We start from the raw sequence: 18608 nt of genomic DNA on the forward strand, positions 1-18608 counted from the left end.
ATATAATTCTCATTTTTCCCCAAAATTAGATTTTGATATATATGACATACAGAATATCTGTAATCCATGTCTTACTGCATAATATTCCACAGTATGGGTGTACACATAGATGGAGGATAATAAACCCACCACAAAAACTCTTGTCAAAGTAACCTGAACGGCCACATGCTTCAAATTATCTTTGACCTAGTTTGCAATGTCCGCACTCAAATTTCTGCACATTATCACTTGTGCATGCAAAGAAGATCTTTTCCAAATAAAAAAACTTAACTTGAATACACACATAGGTTATTGAGAATAAATTCTGTCATTTGCACACGTAGGTGAATTCATGCACAGATTACATATGCAACATTGGCAGCACACGCACACACAATCCGTTTTGACCATTTGTCCTAATGGGTTAGATGGAGACCCACAAAAACAGAGGAATTCAGAGTTATAAATTGCTGCCTTTATTGCTCTTTGTTATGCTTTGGCATTACAGGTAATTATCAAAGATATGCCAGTTTATCCCATCTCATGTTTCTTTTGGAAAGAAAGTTATATTTTACAGTGTCTCCTGTAGGGTAATAATCCTTATATAGGATGCTTGTAGTTTGCTTGCTCAGTGGTTGAGCAATAAATTTGTTACCTACTGGGACAAACCAGGATTATGCATAAAAATTGTCCTGTGATCTTTACACATCATCACCAGCAATGGTCAAGCACAATCATTACTCAATTAGAGCATCTCTGAGGTCATCTATTAAAGCTGTCCACAAATGAACTCTGTGAAAAGAATACTCAGATTTCTTAAACTGGGTTCACCTCTCTGAACCCGCTGCTCATAGTCCCAGAATGCTTAGCATAGTGAAAAAAATAAAAAAAGATAGTTGTTAGAGGACAAAAGAAAAATAAAGAATGACACAGTTGTCATAAAGGAAGAATAGAGCTGCCACTGGGAGATGGACTGAACCCCACTGTGTGCTAACTCCATCTCGGCGAAGAGTTTTACACCATCATCAGTAACTCCCTCCCTCTCCAGATCTTTCTACAGAAGTCTGGGGAAGTTGGGCATCTTTGCCAAGGAAGATTGTAAATAGTGGTATTACAAATTGTTACTCTTTTGCTATCCTCCCAGCAGTGTATTCTAAGAGGGGGGCAACTGGCAGCTCTCTTTCACCTTATGGATTGAACTAATTACTTCCATGGTGTGCCCAGCAGCCGCTGCTCTGACCCTGCTAGTCTCGCAGTCGGTAGTCTATCAAGCAGCTATCTCCTTACTTTTCCGAAAGCAACGAGGAAGCTTCATACTTCTAAGCCAACTTAACTATCTCCTCATGCCAGCTCCATTAACTCTCTTAATCGACTGGAAAGCATATGTTTTAGTGTTTCCCATGATAGCCTACCGACTCCATGTGGGAAAGGTCTGGAGATACGGAAACCATGGAATCCAGGAGGCAGACTTTTTACTTTATTTCTTTTATAGCGAAATGTAGCCGGCCTCTGAAACATAGAGGAGATTGCTTAAAACGAAGAGAGACAGCAGCAGAAGTGGGAGGCTGATTTGAAGGAGGTGACAAGTAAAAAGGAAGGATGCTGGAAGTAGAGATGTGATATACTGTGAACAGAACTCCAATTACTCAGACTCATGCACATGTCTCACCCCCACACAGTCTCAGGACGTTTCGGATGCAGAAAGAGAGATGTATTTAATTTCTTAGAATAACTATTGCTGAAGTGCAGGAGATTTGAAAGGTCAGGCGTAATTAGAATAAGCATGCCATAGTTTGGAGCTTTTCCAAACTCCTTTGGGTCAGCAGAACCAGGCTAGAATGCCTATAACAGGGGTGGCCAACCTGTGGCTTTTCAGAAGTTAATATGTGGATCCTTGTGCAGGCACTGAATCTGGGGCTGGAGCTACAAGTGCCAACTTTCCAATGTGCCGGGGGGTGCTCACTGCTCAACCCCTGGCTCTGCTACAGACCCTTCCCCCACTCAATCCCTTCCCACCCCATCCCCTGAGCCTGCCATGCCCTCGCTCCTCTTCCCCCCACCCCCGAGCCTTCTGCACGCCACAAAACAGCTGATGGAGAGGTGCGAGGAGGGAGGGGGAGGTGCTGATCAGCAGGGTTGCTGGTGGGTGGGAGGTGCTGGGAGGGAGGGAGCTGATGAGGGGCTGCTGACGTATTACTTGGCTCTTTGGCAATGTACATTGCTAAATTCTGGCTCCTTCTGAGGCTCAGGTTGGTCAGTCCTAGCCTTTCCCCACAAGATTCTGGTTCTTCCTGACAATAGCTGGGAAGATAGCATGTCTCACAATATTTGGGGACTTGGCATTTCCTGCTTCCAGCTGGGAGCAGGAAATGCCAAGGTGGGCAGCAACAAGAGAATTAGAGAAATCGTCCAACTTATTTCAAGCCTTGCAGTTCACAGTCAGAGAGGGTTCATGGGAAGGTTCTGATTTGATCTGAACTCGTTTGCCTAGCCCTGAGAATAAGATTGGTATAAGCCTGAACGCAAACCTCAGAACCAAAGATCCTCAAACTGTAACAAGCTTTATCAGGTTCTACTGAAATGCCTCATTTTTCTTTCTTCCTACTATTCAACGTGAAGTACCCAGCAATACAGCACTGCAATCACATTGCAGGACCAACATAAACACAACTGACACTGAGCCACTCTCTGAGGATTTAAAGTGTGATTCTACTCAGAAAAAAAGATAGTTAAAAAAGGAACTTTGTTACTGCACACACCAATATTCTCCCTAAGGGGACCCATTATCCCCTTTTTACGCCAGCACAACTCCTATTGGAATTAACGGGAGATACATCATGCATCAAGGGGATATCAGAACCTTTCCCCTCTTAAGTGCCTTCTGAGTCATGCCTGCTTAAGTTTGCTGACAAAAACAGATTGTTTTGTCTGGTCAGCAGCCCAGAGCTGTGAAGGAGGGAGCTGTTATGCGCTCCTGTCTCATGCATCATCAACAAACGGCCAAGTTACATTCTGACTCCAGAATCTCTGTGGCTGAAGGAACTAATGCTTTCCTCTATGGAAGTGAATGCAACTGGAAGCCAAAATAAAGCATATTTGCAAATAGAGGGTGGATTCATAAACTGATCAATTCTAAGGCCAGAAGGGACCATTATGATCACTAGCCTAACTTCCTTTATAGGACAGGGCACAGAACTTCCCCCAAAGTCATTCCTGGAGCAGATCTTTTAGAAAATCACCCAACCTTGATTTAAATATTGAAAGCGATGGAGACTCCACTACGGCCCTTGGTAAGTTGTATTCAATATACAATCTGGAAGCACGCTAGGCATAACACACAATGCAGGAGGAAGCTGATGGTTGAGACTGGCGCAGCACGAAGCCTGGTAGTACGTGTTTGCAGGGTAGCATCCACGCTTTCTAATTCTTTCCAGTCCTCCAGAATTCCATCAGCAACAGTCTTTCTTTTGTAAGCTGTTGTAACAGGGTCTGACCTCCTCCACCACTGGACTCTCCCAGTGCCTCTACTTCCATACTCCTGGGGTTTTCCAAAACTGTTCCAGTCACCCATGCAAGTGTAACACCCACCCCTTCTGGGATCTAGTTTATTAAAACAATGCAGATCAAAAACAGGCCTGCAGCAATCTCAAGCTGGGTCTTCCCTTGTTCGGTCAAGGGCAGTCTCGTGGATCTCAGCAGTCCACTGTAGCCTGCTGATGCAGACCAATACAAGGGGGACTCACTCCCACACTTGTTGGAAGTCCCAGCCTGGTCACCTAAACCAGTGCAACTGTCTCTTCCCTTTATCACCCCCCTGCATTATCTGTTACAGACTCGTATCTTCTAATGAAACCCTTCCTCAGGGCCTCCTAATTCCCTCTTTTATTCCTGTCCCTCACTGCAGGTAGCACCAGCCAGGGCTCCTTCTAACCGGAGTGGGAAGCCCCTTCTCCGGTCGTGTCTGACTCTGCGTGCCCTGTAGAATCCTCCTTAGAGATCTCTCATCTGTCGGTCTCTCTTCCAACTGAGCAGGTTCCTTTTTATGAGAAACACCATCCTGGGCTACCATTACGTGCTGCCTGGTCACCCGTCTCATCCATTGGCTGACACCAAACCCATCACTGGACAGGCAGAAAAGTCAGCACAGTTGGAGCTGAGCTCAGCTTACCGTAAAGGCTGAGCCCACCCTGTGACAGGTGCTGGTTATGTCCATATGTTCTATAAACGCCTCTCAGCCATAATCAGGAAAAGAAGAGCTGCTCTTTGTAGAGACGACCTCTGCTCCACAACACGCACCCTGCTGCTGAAGAAGCCAGAGTTGGCATTTTGTAGTATTCTTTCGAGCTGATAATCAATACTGTTTAGTACACAGCAGCTCTGGGGCCCTCACTTCCCCGGCTTGTCAATGAAAAATGAGACTGCCTCAAAAGATGCACAAGAATATCCTGTAGCAATTGCCTGAGGTGCTACAGGTTACAACAGAGGTATGAATATTGGAGGCGAGAGGGAAGGCATCCTAGCAGGGCACTGACACAAATTTCAGACACTGCCACAGAGACAGACAGATAAGAAGGCACAGCAACCACAGAAGCAGCAACCTAGATAGAATAACTTGTTGGGAAACTGATAAACTCAGCATTAAATGGCAAGCCCACAATTAATTCCAAGGAGTGGATGGCGAGATCACATGCTGCTCTCAGGTAGGAGCAATGAAAACTATCCTGGGAGACTATGACTCTGAATCTCAAGATCCTTCTGGGTTCCCCCCTGCTCCAGGGAGGGAATAAACTATGCTGGGTCAGAGCCTGATGCAGGATATGCTCCCCAAAGCACTGGCAGTATCCAGCAGGTTTGGGGTTCCTGGGAGGGTGTGTGTGTGTGTGTGTGTCAAAGCTCCACCCATTTCCCATTCCCTCTGTGCCAGGAAAGGCTTGGGGAAGTAGTTACCCCACGGAGGCGCGGGCGAGGCTGCAGATATACTTAATAATAAGAAACTGGCTATGTACTGTGGTAATGACTAGGACTCGGTTACACAAGGTGCTGTCCATCCACACCTAACAGTCCTGTGATGCTGCACTCGCCAGACCACAATCTGGCCCTAAATGGTTGATTAAAGTAATGGTGAATGTCTGTGTAACTATTACTTTACCAGACTAAGTGCTCACAATTTTAGAGTAACAGGAAAGCTGTTTCACCCTCAAATATACAGGACTTCTTCTCCTGTGGTTTTAAAAATAATGCATTTACAAGCAAAATAAGAAGAAAATAGCAAAAAGAAAAATAAACAACAACTGCATAGCTTGTGGGTGTTTATCTCCCCCTGCCTTAGTGGAACAGATTGATTCAAAGATAAGCCTCTGGGTAACATGGGGCTGGACTGATTCACTATCATGTGACAGATCAGTTTCATTTGGCCAAAAATCTCCAGAGGGCAGCGTTCTTGGAAGACTCAGACATACACATTCAGAAACACACAGTTTACAGACTGTTGTCTGTGTCACCACAAACACCCCCCCACTTCCCTCTCAAAGTATAACGCAGCATGTCCAAGAAGCAGAGAACAAAAATGTATCCCAAAGGGGAAACAAATAAATAATGGATATATTAGTCTTCCTGGAAATGCCACTGGTATAAGAAAACAACCAGAGCATTAGAATCATTTCTATTGTGTTCTGGTTTTGAGAGATTTCTAGGGAGATCTGTTTGTCTTGCACGATGTTGACAAAGCCTTCCTGAATGCAGCAGTCATTGGTATTCCAGTGAGAAGTGAGTTTTGTCTAAATGACTGAAAGATACGTAGAAGGGATGTATCCCTGCGCTGGACAACCGTACACACCTGTTCCCACCCCCTGATCCTAGTTGCAGTACTAACTGCCCCTGCCCAACTCCAAAACAACTACCTTTCTGATCCTTTGCTTGGTCTAGCACTTGTCTCCTGGGATTAGCCCCTGCATTGATCCACAGCACTTCCTTCCGTGGTGCCCCAGAATGCAGAGTGATTTCAGAGATTAGTGCTGTGGATCACAAGATTACAGAACAGGGCATCCAGCATGCGTTGGCATTGACAGACTGGGGCAGCTGTCACTAGCACATGCGAGAAGGCTTGTGGAATGGTGCAGATCAAGGAAGGCTGTAAGGAAGGATAGAGGGATGGATGTTGGGGAGGAGAGAAAGAAAAGAGTTTTATTATCAACATCAGGAAGCAGCTGAGGGACAAGAAGCTCAGATGGAGTGGGTGAATGAAGACATGAGAAGCAGTGAAGAAAACGGGAATGCAGGAGCTAAAATTCAGCTCACTAATTTAAGTGTGTCACCAGTTTGTCTAACCGAGGGGGGCGTCTCGTGAAGTCAGCTCACCTGGTTTTCAATAAACAGACCAATGTCAAACTCAGGTTGGCCCACCTTACACAGCCACAGTGTGAATCAAGAAGTCTCTCAGTGACCTAAACACAAAGTGTGGTCAGCAATGGGACTTGACCAGGCCTGCCTTCTCGGGTTATGGTGGATGGAACACCCTTTTTCCCTCCCTAGACTTCACCCAGATACTGCTCTTGACAGAAGCAACCAGCCCTTTTCATTTGGTCTGCTGGGCCCTGATTGGTTGCCATCTGCTCCCAGCCCTTCTAGCCACCGGAGGACCAAGTCTTGCTGGTTTCACTTGCAGATGACCTGAAAGGCCCTTCTAGGCAACTCTGACGTTCCAAAAGTTGCTGATATGGACCAGGACATAGGCAGTCTGGCTTAGTGGTCAGAGCAGGAGTCAGGTCTAGTGAGTGGAGCATGAATCCAGGTTGGAGAGTGAAGCCAAGGGTCAGTACCAAAGTCAACTGACAGTTACCAGAACTAGGGGTCAAGCCAGAGTCAGAACTTGGAGTTGAAGCTGAGGTCAGACACCAAATGCCAGAGCCAAGGATCAAGCCAGAGTCAAGGTCAGAAGTCAGAGTTGGAGCCAGGGCTGGTCACTGAGGACTGGAGGTGACATGTAAGGACTGGAGGAGAGGCAAGGATCAAGCAGAGAGCAGGAGCATAGTGGGAACAGGGGCAAAGGCTGGATTCAGGAACCCAGCAGGAGCCAGGAACAGGGTTGAGTGTTGGAAGCAGACACAAGCAGGGCCCCATGCAGTCACAACAGGAAACCACCCTACTGCTCAGATAAATGTCCTGTTCCTTCTCCTGGCTTAAATAGCATAGCTGGACCAATCGGTGGAGCTGAGCGAGCCTCCAATCACAGCTTCTGTGGGTGGTGCCTTGGCTGAAGCTATATCCTCGGTAGGTTCTCAGCCCGCTTGGTTTCAGTAGTCACTGGGTGGAGACCAGGATGTGGCAGCTATCTAGGCACTCCCAGGCCTGGCTTCAAGACCCAGGACATCATGCTTGCTGCCCTTCTTTTCTTAGAGATCCGCTTCCCGGAGAAGAGCACAGCAAGGGATTGGGATCTCCAGCAGCGAACGGCTAGTATATTGCCATCACTAGCTGCCTAACTTCTGGCATCCAATTTTAAAAATGGTGGCCTCAACCTCTCTGTCCTGCAGTTGCCTCACCTGTGTGATAGGGATAAGGGCTTTGAGATAAAAGGCACTACATTAGTCTGGAGTATTGCTAACCAGGCCCAAAGAGCAGACAGATCAGCTTTAAGACTGGCTGGACTGATTTTTAATTGTTTATGCGCTAAATATGAACGCCACACAGAGCTCAGCCTCTGGGGAAGACTGTACGGTCCAATGGCTTGGGCACTGGACCTAGAACACAGAAGAGATGGGTTCTGTCCTTTGATCTGCTGTGTGACCCTGAGCAAGTCGCTTCACTGCTGTCTCAATTACCACTCTTTGTCTATCTTTTCAATTTAGATTGTAAAGACTTCTTGGCAGGGCCAGTCTGTCACTGTATTTGTACAGTGCTAGGCAGAACGGGGTTCCTAGTTGCTACTGTTAAAAATAATGAGAAATAGGAGTAGCCATTCTGCTCTGAGGAACAAGGTGAGTGAAGGAGCGGAGATACTTCTAAGAGATAGAAAGAATTTGGGGTGTCACCTATTCACTGTGTTGCTGCCTGAACACTGATCTTTGACCAAATTTTTTTTTAATTTAACAGCCAGAAAAACAATCCATGGGAGACGATAAAACCATTAGAGTGTGGCTCTGGTTGTTACTTTTAACTGAAACAGAGACAACAGATGGTCTCCTTTAATACTGTCACAAAGGTCAAAATTAGCCATCCCTAAGGTGAACGTGTTCTTGAAATGCTCAAGTGCTTGTATCTGGCCCATGATGACTAATCCACTCTCCAGAATGAGAAATGTCAAACTAAGAACACCACTCCAAACAGCGCAACAATTCCTATCTATGGATAATGTGTAATGTGTTCAGAGACGGTGTCAACAGCTGCTCAGAAAACCTGATTTGTCAGCCATTTCAAAGGAGCATGTCAACTCTTTCTATCATAACTTTGGAAAATAATATATTTACTCTGTTGTTTAAAAATATCTTTCTAGATACTTGAAAATATAAAAGCTTTTCCTACCAATTCTGAGCTTATTTCCTCTACTGCAGCCCAAGTAAATCTGACATTTACATATTTGTCTCAGAGGAAAACTTCATCGCTTTTCTTTGCATTCCTGTTTCCTTATTTATGCAGCAGCATCCAGGTGAATGCCAATGCAGGAAGTAGAATCTGCAACCACAAGCTGGTGTGGTTTTGGTGAGACCTACAGAAATAGTCGCTGGCTTTTCATTTTCTCCTGGCGGAGGCTCTTTTTGGAAGTTGTTAAGAATATGGAAGATATTCTACATTCCAAGACAGTCATAGTTGGGAATTAAAATACCTACTGATACCTTTAAAACTGCATTAGTTTCCAAAGAATTTTTAGCACTTTACACATTATTTATTGTGCACACTGATTAATCCTCAGAACTCCAATGAGATACATTTATTTACTTTTTAATCTCCCATTTAGCAGATAGGGCAGAGAGAAGTTAGGGGACTTCCCTGACATCACACAAGTGGGTCAGTAGCAGAGCCAAACACAACACTCTCACCCCCTGCTCTAATCTCTAGACCACTCTTCCTCATGCTTTCATTTAAATAAAAAGGCCTATTGGCAATGACGGTGAAGAAAGCAGCCATGCATGAAATGTGCCCTACAGTATATTAATGGGAGATTGCCAGACAAACCAAACAAGGCCTTTGATCGCATCATCTTAGTCTTATTGTCTCTGCTTGTTTGCATCTCGCTGTGTGCTTGCTGCCAGATTCCCAGCTGGAAGGGAAGGATTTGCTTTTCCTAGCCCACTCTGGACTCAGCTGCAATCATGCAGAGCATTGAAAAAAATCCCATTGAATAGGGATTCATTCTGAACGCGTCAAACCCAGACAAATGACTGCTTTCCCAAAGTGAATCCCATTTCACAGCAACTAGGTTATTAGTGTGGAACTCCATACGAGTAGCCTGCATTCAAATGCCCTCTGCATTATTAATAGAATATGAGCTTTTGACATCAAAGGAGAGCCATTATATATGCTAAATGGTGGTAAAAATTGTACCCGCACTTCAAACCTTTTCAGTTCTTTGTCCCTGGTAAATCAATCAGGGTTGACAGATGCTTTAAGGAGAGTAATCGTTGCAATGATCCTGTCAATGGATAACATAATGGAACATTGTCTCTGTGCTGTGTGAAGACATGGAGCTAGTCAATTATGGACAACACTTCACGCAGCCGCCTGCTTTCACTTGAAGTGCTGCTGCTGAATTATTAGAATCCCAACAAATGTCTGCAGTGGCATCCAATGTAAAATGAGACCTCCTGAAGCTTTGGAAAATTAATTAGCAACAACACTGGCCTATTCCCACACTTTCAAACATTGGCCTGATAACGCTAACGATGCACTTCCCCCGCCTCTTGGAGCATTCAATGGACTGTATTTACATACACAATTTTTTATCTCCAACACTCTCCCTCCGCCCCTTCAAACACACAAAACTCTCAAACTGAGGAGTCTTTTTATATCTTTTATGCAGAGATCCTAGCAGTGGAGTCAATGATATTTCCAACTGTTCGCACAACTCCTACACATGCAGCTGAAAATGCTACAGCTTGGAGACTATTCCATTTGAAAAAGAGTGGCAACTTCCGGTGGCTCCCTGAAATACACACCAGTGCATCCCTTCACTGTTTTCAAATCCACAAGCATCCTTATTCATATCTGGATACATGCATATCAAATATACATTCTGCTCTATGTAGAGATTAATGCTTTGGACTGAGGACCGGATATATCCTCCAAATGAAATAGGAGATCAGTGGGCTGAAAAGCTCGCCTCTGAAGTTGAACAGCAGCGTAGCTATTGTTTGGGGACCTGCCACTGAACTGGTTCATTGTGCTCCCTTGTATGACACATTGGCTCACACTGCAAACAAATCCTACGCTGCATTAAGCGACACAGCAACTACATAGGTTGGGGGTGCTGACACTACAGAATATATTGCGTGCCAGCATCACCAGAATGAACTTCAGCAGGCTGGAAGCCAACATGCGCTTTCATCTTCCAGCTACCACCAAACACAAACCTACGAGTCAGAGAGGGAGGCAGCGTTTTTTATTTAATTGTTGGCACCTATTTCCTACATCCCTTTTTAAGGGAGAATTTGGACTAATAGAGAAACCTCATTTCCCTTCTTAACAGAAAGAACCTGTCACACACATACATTAAGTCTCCAATTTTCTATCCATTTTAGGGACTGTTACATCACTGAAGCATGTGAGCACCTTGAAGTTTTAATGTATTTAGCCACAGAACACCCCTGTGAGGTAGGGCAGTGCTTTTCCCCCCATATTACAAGGAGGAAACTGAGGTACAAAGAAACAAAGTGACTTGCCCAAGGTCACACAGGAAGCTTGTGGCAGAACCAGGGCTTGAACCCAGGTCTCTCAAGCCCCATATTATTGCCCTAAATACTCTCACAAAGGAGCCTTCAAGAGTTAGGCACCCAGCTCAAGGAATTGGGTGTCCAACTCCCTTAGCCTCCTTGGAAAATCCCAGCCTACTTTATTAAGCACACTCAAGTCTAATACGTATTTGAAGGGGTAAACTGACTGGTACAGAGAGGTGAAGCAACTTGCCCCAGAACGTCCACAGGGTCCTTGACAGCACCATGAATAGATGCCAACAGTGCTGATGCCCAGTCCCCTGTTCTCCATGCTTCCCACCAAATTTAGTCAACACACACCTGGCAGTGCTTTTGGGAAGAGAACTGGCTGAGACTTTCTGCCATTCCTTGCACCTAATCTCAGCCCCTTTCCCTTCTTATCTTGCATCGGACTCTGCTGTTCTGTGCTCTGGGACTTCTCCTCAAGGGACATCCTGGAATGCACAGCATGCCTAGAAAAGCCCAAAACTACAGCATGCCCTGAGCATGTCATATTAGAAAGACACTAGGAAAGTAGCTGAGAGGTGATGGTTAAAGGTTGCCTGGAGCAGGCAGCTGGACAGCACTACCAGGCCAGCTGCCACTGCTGATAAATCTGCAGCGAGCATGGAAAAAGCCTGCTCACTACAGAGCAATCAAGGGGAAAGTGGGTGGAAGAAGGCCCTGAGGATCCCTCCCTATTAATGAGAGGCGAGGAGCTGTACCAGTCAGACAGCAGTGTAAACACACTGAACCCAAATTCTTGAGGCAGAGCAGGATCCCTTTTGAAGCTCTTTCCTGGCAGAGCAGGAGAAGATCATGAAGTCCCACTCCTAATGTAGAGCAAACCGGTTGGACATATATCCTGAGAGGCGGCTGGGCCACAGACACTCAATATGCCTGTGTATCAATATGATCAACATTTCCAACAGGAAATTATCAAAGCATTTCATTTTGACTTTATCATGGTTTACATTTATGAATACAATATAATTGTTGAAACTTTTTTTATTATAAGGTAACATAAAAGTTAAATTATAAAGCCAGACACTCTGGTTACTTTCTGCAGACCTCAGAAAGCTGTGGAGCTCAAAATCTTGTTCCCTTCCACCACAGAAGTTTGTCCAGTAAAAGATATTACCTCCTCCACCTTGTCAAAGTTAAAATGAAACATTTAGATTTCATCAAAACGAAATGTTTCAATGAGGTTGGAACAAATTATTTTAGAATATTTCATTTTGTGAATAATAATAATTCCAAGATTTTGACTTTTTGTCCAAATTTGGAAATCTTGGCTTTCCTGAGGAACTGAAATTCCATTTTTCAGCCTGCTCTAACGTCTTCAACCTTACAAGTAGGATGACTTAGGCTGTTAATATTTTGTATGTGGACAACTGTAAGATGTATAACCACAATGTACAACTTGGAGGGAAGGAGTTGTGATCGCCATTGGTAATTGACAAAAAAATGGTGACAAGCATATGGTCATTAAAATTTGAAAATATTTCATGCTTCACATTAAAAACAAAATTCATAGACTTTCATTAAGCCTCACATTTATCTTTTTTTTTAAAAAAGGAAAATAAAAACAAAATAAGAGAAATGTTGCTTACAAAAGAGAAATCTTCAGCATTCTGACAAAGTAGCTTAGGGAAAATAGCTTGTCTCTGAAATCTTTCTTCCTCTTCAAAGATGTTCCCATACATGAAGCCATTCATCATAGTGGAGTGGGCATGGATGTCAATATAGAACTCCAGGCTAATTTTCTATTGAGGAGACAGACAAACAAGCAAATGTGAGATAGACGACAAAAACATTTTCAAGGAGAAGCCTGTGTTAACAGTAAGGCTGCCATCCTTGAAACCATATAGTGGTCGTAGGGTCTGCATATTTAGAAAGCTATGCTGGCCATATTGCTTTGATTTATGCAAACCTATCCATGCCTCTTTGGCTCTGCAAAACTGGGGTTGAAATCTCGAGAACACATGTGCTCTTGTGGGATTGTCAGTATATCCTGATCCCCGTTGGGGTGGAAATATCCGAGTCTACTAACTCTATAAACACTAAGGAGGACCCAGTGCAGAGAAAAGGCAGAGTGCCCTCAGTTCTGACCTTTCTTTTCTCTGCTCTTTGTAGCCCCTTGTGCTTCCCTTCATTGAACTCCCTGAATGGCTAGCAAGCTTCACTCTCCCTACCCAATTTGATTCCCCTGTGTTCCAGGTGTCAGCCTGACCATCTAATGACAATGCAGTCCACTGACCTCAAACTAAGGTCCTTGCATGGAAAAGTTTCCAGGCTTTATTGGGAACCCTCAGAAGTGTCATGCTCAGCCCCTTAGAGAGGGGTTGCTTTGGGTCACTCTCACGTGACACATCCTGATTTGTTTTTCTACTCTTAAATGCTCAGCTTTCCAGGCCCCAAGCGTGACATAAAAAGCCAGAACAAAATAGAACTCCATACGCAGCCGCATCCAACCCTGCTGAGCCAGAGGAAGAAATCCTGCAATACAGGGACTTGGATGGTGAGAAGAATGGAGCAATACTAGAAGACTCCCTGCCTATAAAATGGACCCTAGTAAAATCTCACAAGCAGCCAGAGTCTGACATTTAAGACCAAAATGTTTATAATACCCAGTAATTTAGTTACAATCAATACCGAGGGCCAAAATAACGATCTTACTCTTCAAGTGCATCTCTCATTGATATAAATGGGATATCAACAGCTAGTCATATAGAATACTGTTATAATATATGTAGAGTCCTCATCCCAACACAGCACTGGAGTTGCCCTACAGATATAGGTTACCCTTAACAGTAAACTGCAGGCAAAAAAATTGCGGTGAATATATGTTGATATCAATATTATAACAAATCCACCCAAGTATTCACACTTTTCACCGTGCTGCACAACATGGGGCTACTAGAAACTTCATGGTGACAGCAGGGATAAAATTCAGATCTTCCTGCTCCAAGGGTGCAGGCCCGCTTCCTGGAGCTAAGGGGAAAAAATTCTGTTTGTACTATAGGAACTGTAACACGCAGCGAAGTAGTCTTGCAACCATCCTGTACCAGGTGGTGGTACATGAATACACCAGTCAGTATAGGACAATGCATAAATATATGCAGTAAGTTTAGGCAGCATATAATGTATGCTAAGTATCTAGGAGGACACTGCATTACAAGACAGTCCAATGTAATACAAAAGCATTTCACGTGACACTAATGGCAGCTCTCCTAGATGCTCTCTAATGAGGGAAGAACATAATTTGGCATGTGATACTAATATGATTCAGATTTACTTTTCCTTGGCAGTAAACCAATGCACAACCCACAATGACTGTTTAGTTTAATTAAACAGCCAAGAGAGTAATATTGCATCTTATTAAGCCTCTCCTGTGTTAAGATGCTAGTTAATGCAATATCAATAGGTGACTATACTACATAGAAAAAGGAGTACTTGATTGCATTTGACTCTAATATAATATAGTTAATTGTTTGCTACTGCCAAAACATTATACTGTGCTGTAGAGGACCAGCATAACAATAAAAAGCACACCAGCAATTCAGAGTTATACTATGGAGAGGAAAGATTAGCATATATTGTATGAAATATCAAGCAGAATTTTCCTCTTTAGAAAAATCCGTTTTAAAGCATAAAGAAATTAACAATACCAGAGCATATTACTTTCCATATGATAATTTCCCCATCAGAAAGAAAATCTGATGCAATTGGATACTTTTCAGCATTTCATAATAAAATACTGTAGCACATTATAATAGTAGATTTGTAATGAGTGAATTGACATCCAAGAGGATGTATGATCTAGATATCTAGGGTATTTCTAAGGCTTCTACATTTGTATCTAAGTGCCATACAAATTTAAGATACATAAGAATCCATAACCTAAATGGTGTTACTTCCCTCCATTTCTCCACCCATGGGTGTGCATTAAAGTAAGAGTTAGTTGTAGAGATGGGATTGTGTTGTTATTTACATACACAGTTCTTGAAGGAAGACCCTCAAACATGCCTCATATTTGGATCTAAATTCAGTCAGCTTTGGGTTCTTCCGATAATGATCTTATCTATGGATATAGGATACCTATCTACATGTATCTGAATGTTTGACATCCATGGAAGCAAAGGATTTTTTTTTTTTAGTTGGTCTAGCAGGCTGTAACTAGCAGTAGTAAGTTAATATAAGCAACATTTAGGCTGAACTCCTGCATAACCCAGGCCACTGAATTTCACACAGTACTTCCTGCATCAAGCCTATAACTTCTGGTTGACCTAAAGAATACAGTTCAAAAAACATCCAACCTTGATTTACAAGACCTCAAGGGACAGGGAATCTACCATGACCCTATGTAAATTGTTTCAGTGGTTAATTACCGTCACTGTTAAAAATTAGCACCTTATTTCCTGTCTGAATGTGTCTAGTGTCAGTTTCAGCCATGGGATTTTGTTATACCTTTGTTTTCTAGTTTAAAAAACCCTTCACATGGGGAAGGATTTCTGATTGTAGTTACTTTTTGACCATGATCAAGTCACCTTCTTAATCTTCTATCTGAGAAGTTAAATAGATTCTGAAGTCTCACACTGTAAGATGCATTTCATTTAATCCTGTACTGGAAGAGGCAACTGGAGTATAAAATGGCAAGTGTCTTCAGATAGGCACCAGAGTCTAGGAAGAAGAGTGTTAATATTCCACAATTTAAGAGAAAGTCCAAGAAAACCACATGTAATATAGTTGACACATATCAGAGGGGTAGCCGTGTTAGTCTGGATCTGTAAAAGCAGCAAAGAATCCTGTGGCACCTTATAGACTAACAGACGTTTTGGAGCGTGAGCTTTCGTGGGTGAATACCCATTTCGTCAGACGCAGGCAGTGGAAATTTCCAGGGGCAGGTATATATATGCTAGCAAGCAAGCTACTACCTGCATCTGACAAAGTGGGTATTCACCCACGAAAGCTCACGCTCCAAAACGTCTGTTAGTCTATAAGGTGCCACAGGATTCTCTGCTGCTTTTATAGTTGACACAGCAGCCTAGAAGTCAATTATAGGTTTTACCAAGTAAAGACCTCAGTTTCATTGTCGCAATAGTAAATTAATCCCCAGTGTCTCTCTGAGGCAGTCAAGGAATTTACAGCAGAGATGAATTTAGCCTCTGTCTCTGGATGTGGTGGAGTTGATACTCTCCTCTCATCTTTTCTTGATCTGAGTATAACCTCTCTAACCACCCATGAATCCTGAACCACTGCCTAATATCACTTGCACCTTAAATAAGATGGTTGAAGGCACTCCGTTTTGTGACACCCACATTGCAATAAGAATACCAAACAGTTATAAGGCTTTTTAATCCATGGGTCTAAGTGTTTTACAAAAGTGGTAAATAGCATCATCATGTTACAGAACTGGACCCTCAGGCACAGAGTTGAAATGACTTTCCCAAGTTTACACAGCAGGCCAGGGGTAAAACTAAGAACATATCCCAGCTCTCCTGAGGTCCAGTATAATACGCTAGCATAGTATTATTAGAGGGTATTCCTATCTCCTCCCAGACTCCTAGATAAAATAGAAGTCTTCTGAGAAACTAGAATTCTCTTGGGATTCTGAAATTCCTTTTTTTTTAAAATGATCAAGCCTGCTGCATTCATGTCACCACCTTCTAAGCAGAGTCATGTGATTAATTAAAAATATTCAAATAAGGTATTTGAAAAATATAATGAGATTCAGCACATAAATTATCTGATGGGCAAATAATTTAAAAATATTAATCCAATATCTTGAAATGTATCACACAAGTTATCTAGTGAATATTATTTAACCAGTTCTTCTTCTGATCATATCTTATCTTTGTCCCTCAAATCCATCTCCATCCCACACATCCCAGTCCAAATCTGCAGTAGCCTACCCTATTCAGTGACATGTTACACATTGCTATAATAATTGCCATTTACAGGAACTACTCCCAGACTGTGATGCATGAGCAGAATGATATTTCAGTGTTTCACATCTCTTTTCTTCTGAATCACGTTTATTATTATTTTATCAAAGGGAAACATCTTGCACATTCTCCATTACAGAGTAGATTCACTCACAGCATTGTTAATATAAAACAAATATTCCCAGTAGAAAGATACTCTTTGTTCACAGGCACAAAGGAGCTGGCCTGGACTTACAATGGACAATGGCAGCATAGATAATATATAATACCTAGTTCTGCCGTGAGTGCAGGGGACTGGACTAGGTGATGTCTCGAGGTCCCTTCCAGGCCTTTGATTCTATGATTCTATAGTTACTGTGCTGTTATACTCCAGTTCTCCACATCATTTGCTATGTCCCAAACTGTGGAGGGCCAGTTTGGAGTTTTGTTTTCCAACTGAATTAAGTTGTGTTCCTGTAAGCGGGTGGACTCACCGCTGGGGTGCCTCTTGCTAGTACCTTCTGGGAATTAGCTCTCTTCCAGCCTGGAGTGCCCTCTGCAGGCCGGTGTCCTGCTCGCTGCTGAGCCCCGTGCCTCTCACAGACCCCGGTGCCCCTTCCTCTGGGTTGCTGCCCTCCTGGGAATACCCCCCACTCTCAGGTTAACCCCACCTCGCCTCAGTCTGGGCTACTGCCAGTCACCATCTAGCCCCACTCCCTGGGGCAGACTGCAGTATAAGCCATTCTTCACAGGCAAGCGGGTTCGGACCTGCTGCCTTCCTCTACTACCCAGTACTTTTTTAGGCCTTAAACCAGGCTTTGGAGCCTGGGAAGTTGCCAGCCAGGAGCCCCCTTGCTTCTCTGGCTTTCCCCAGCCCTGCTTCACTCCTAGTACCCTTTCTGCTAGGCAGCCAGACCCTGATCCCTCTCAGACTGGAGAGAGCCTCTGAACTCCTGCCTGTCCTGACCTTTACAGGGCCAACTGGGTCTGGTTGAGGCGTGTCCTCCAGCTGAGGCTGGCTCCCAATCAGTCCAGCTTTTCTCTCAGCCCCCTCCCGGGGTGGCTTTAACCCTATCAGGGCTGGAGCAGGTAACCACTCCCTTACAGTCCCCTAACTATAATGACCTATATATATATCCCAAAGCACTTTAAATACAGGAATTGTTTAGAGATGGGTAGAAAATGCAGATTCAGGTCAACTGAAACATTTTGTGAATTCACATCAATTTTGCCAAATTGTTTCAGTTAAAAAACAAACAGTGAAGCATGTCATTTCAACATTTCCTAAATGAAACCTTTTGATTTTTTTATTCAAACCAACTGTCTGTTTAAAAATTGGCATCAAATTTATTATAAAAACCATTAATAGAACTCCAGACCTAAACAAAACATTTAGTTTCAGGTTGACCAAAATGTATAATTCAGTCCCAAACCCTTTTCCCCTCCCTCCAACATTTTGGTTCACCAAAAAATTTCCTTTTGGGATCGCCCAAAAACAATTTGTTTTAAATCATCCAGCAAGCTGAAAAATCAATTATTGCGCAGTTCTAATGGTTTCTTCCCTTCCTGACACACGGCAACTTCTCAGGTGAAATGCTGGCAGAAAAAAAACTATACACTTTTAAGACGGGAGGTGAAGAATACAGAATCAGTCTGAAACTTCAGCTAAAATTTGCTTAGAGATTTAGAGGTAATTACTAGCATTGGCTAGGACTCTGGAGCTAACACTGACCATCTTGCCAAGAGTGCTAGAAGATCTTTAGTGGCCATGAATGGTCAGGACCGCTGAAAGATGAAT

The 18608-nt window shown here is 43.4% G+C and overlaps 1 protein-coding gene across 1 annotated transcript in view; it reads right to left on the reverse strand.

The window, feature by feature from the left end:
• Positions 1–18608, reverse strand: part of AGBL4 (AGBL carboxypeptidase 4) — a 1477624-nt gene that overhangs the window by 142650 nt on the left and 1316366 nt on the right. Inside the window, exon 10 of the mRNA XM_075067593.1 lies at positions 12497–12649. Within this exon, the coding sequence (XP_074923694.1) occupies positions 12497–12649 (153 nt within the window). The remainder of the gene's footprint in view (positions 1–12496; positions 12650–18608) is intronic.

The sequence above is a fragment of the Chelonoidis abingdonii genome, chromosome 7 (assembly GCF_003597395.2).
Source record: "Chelonoidis abingdonii isolate Lonesome George chromosome 7, CheloAbing_2.0, whole genome shotgun sequence".
Lineage (NCBI taxonomy): Eukaryota > Metazoa > Chordata > Testudines > Testudinidae > Chelonoidis > Chelonoidis abingdonii.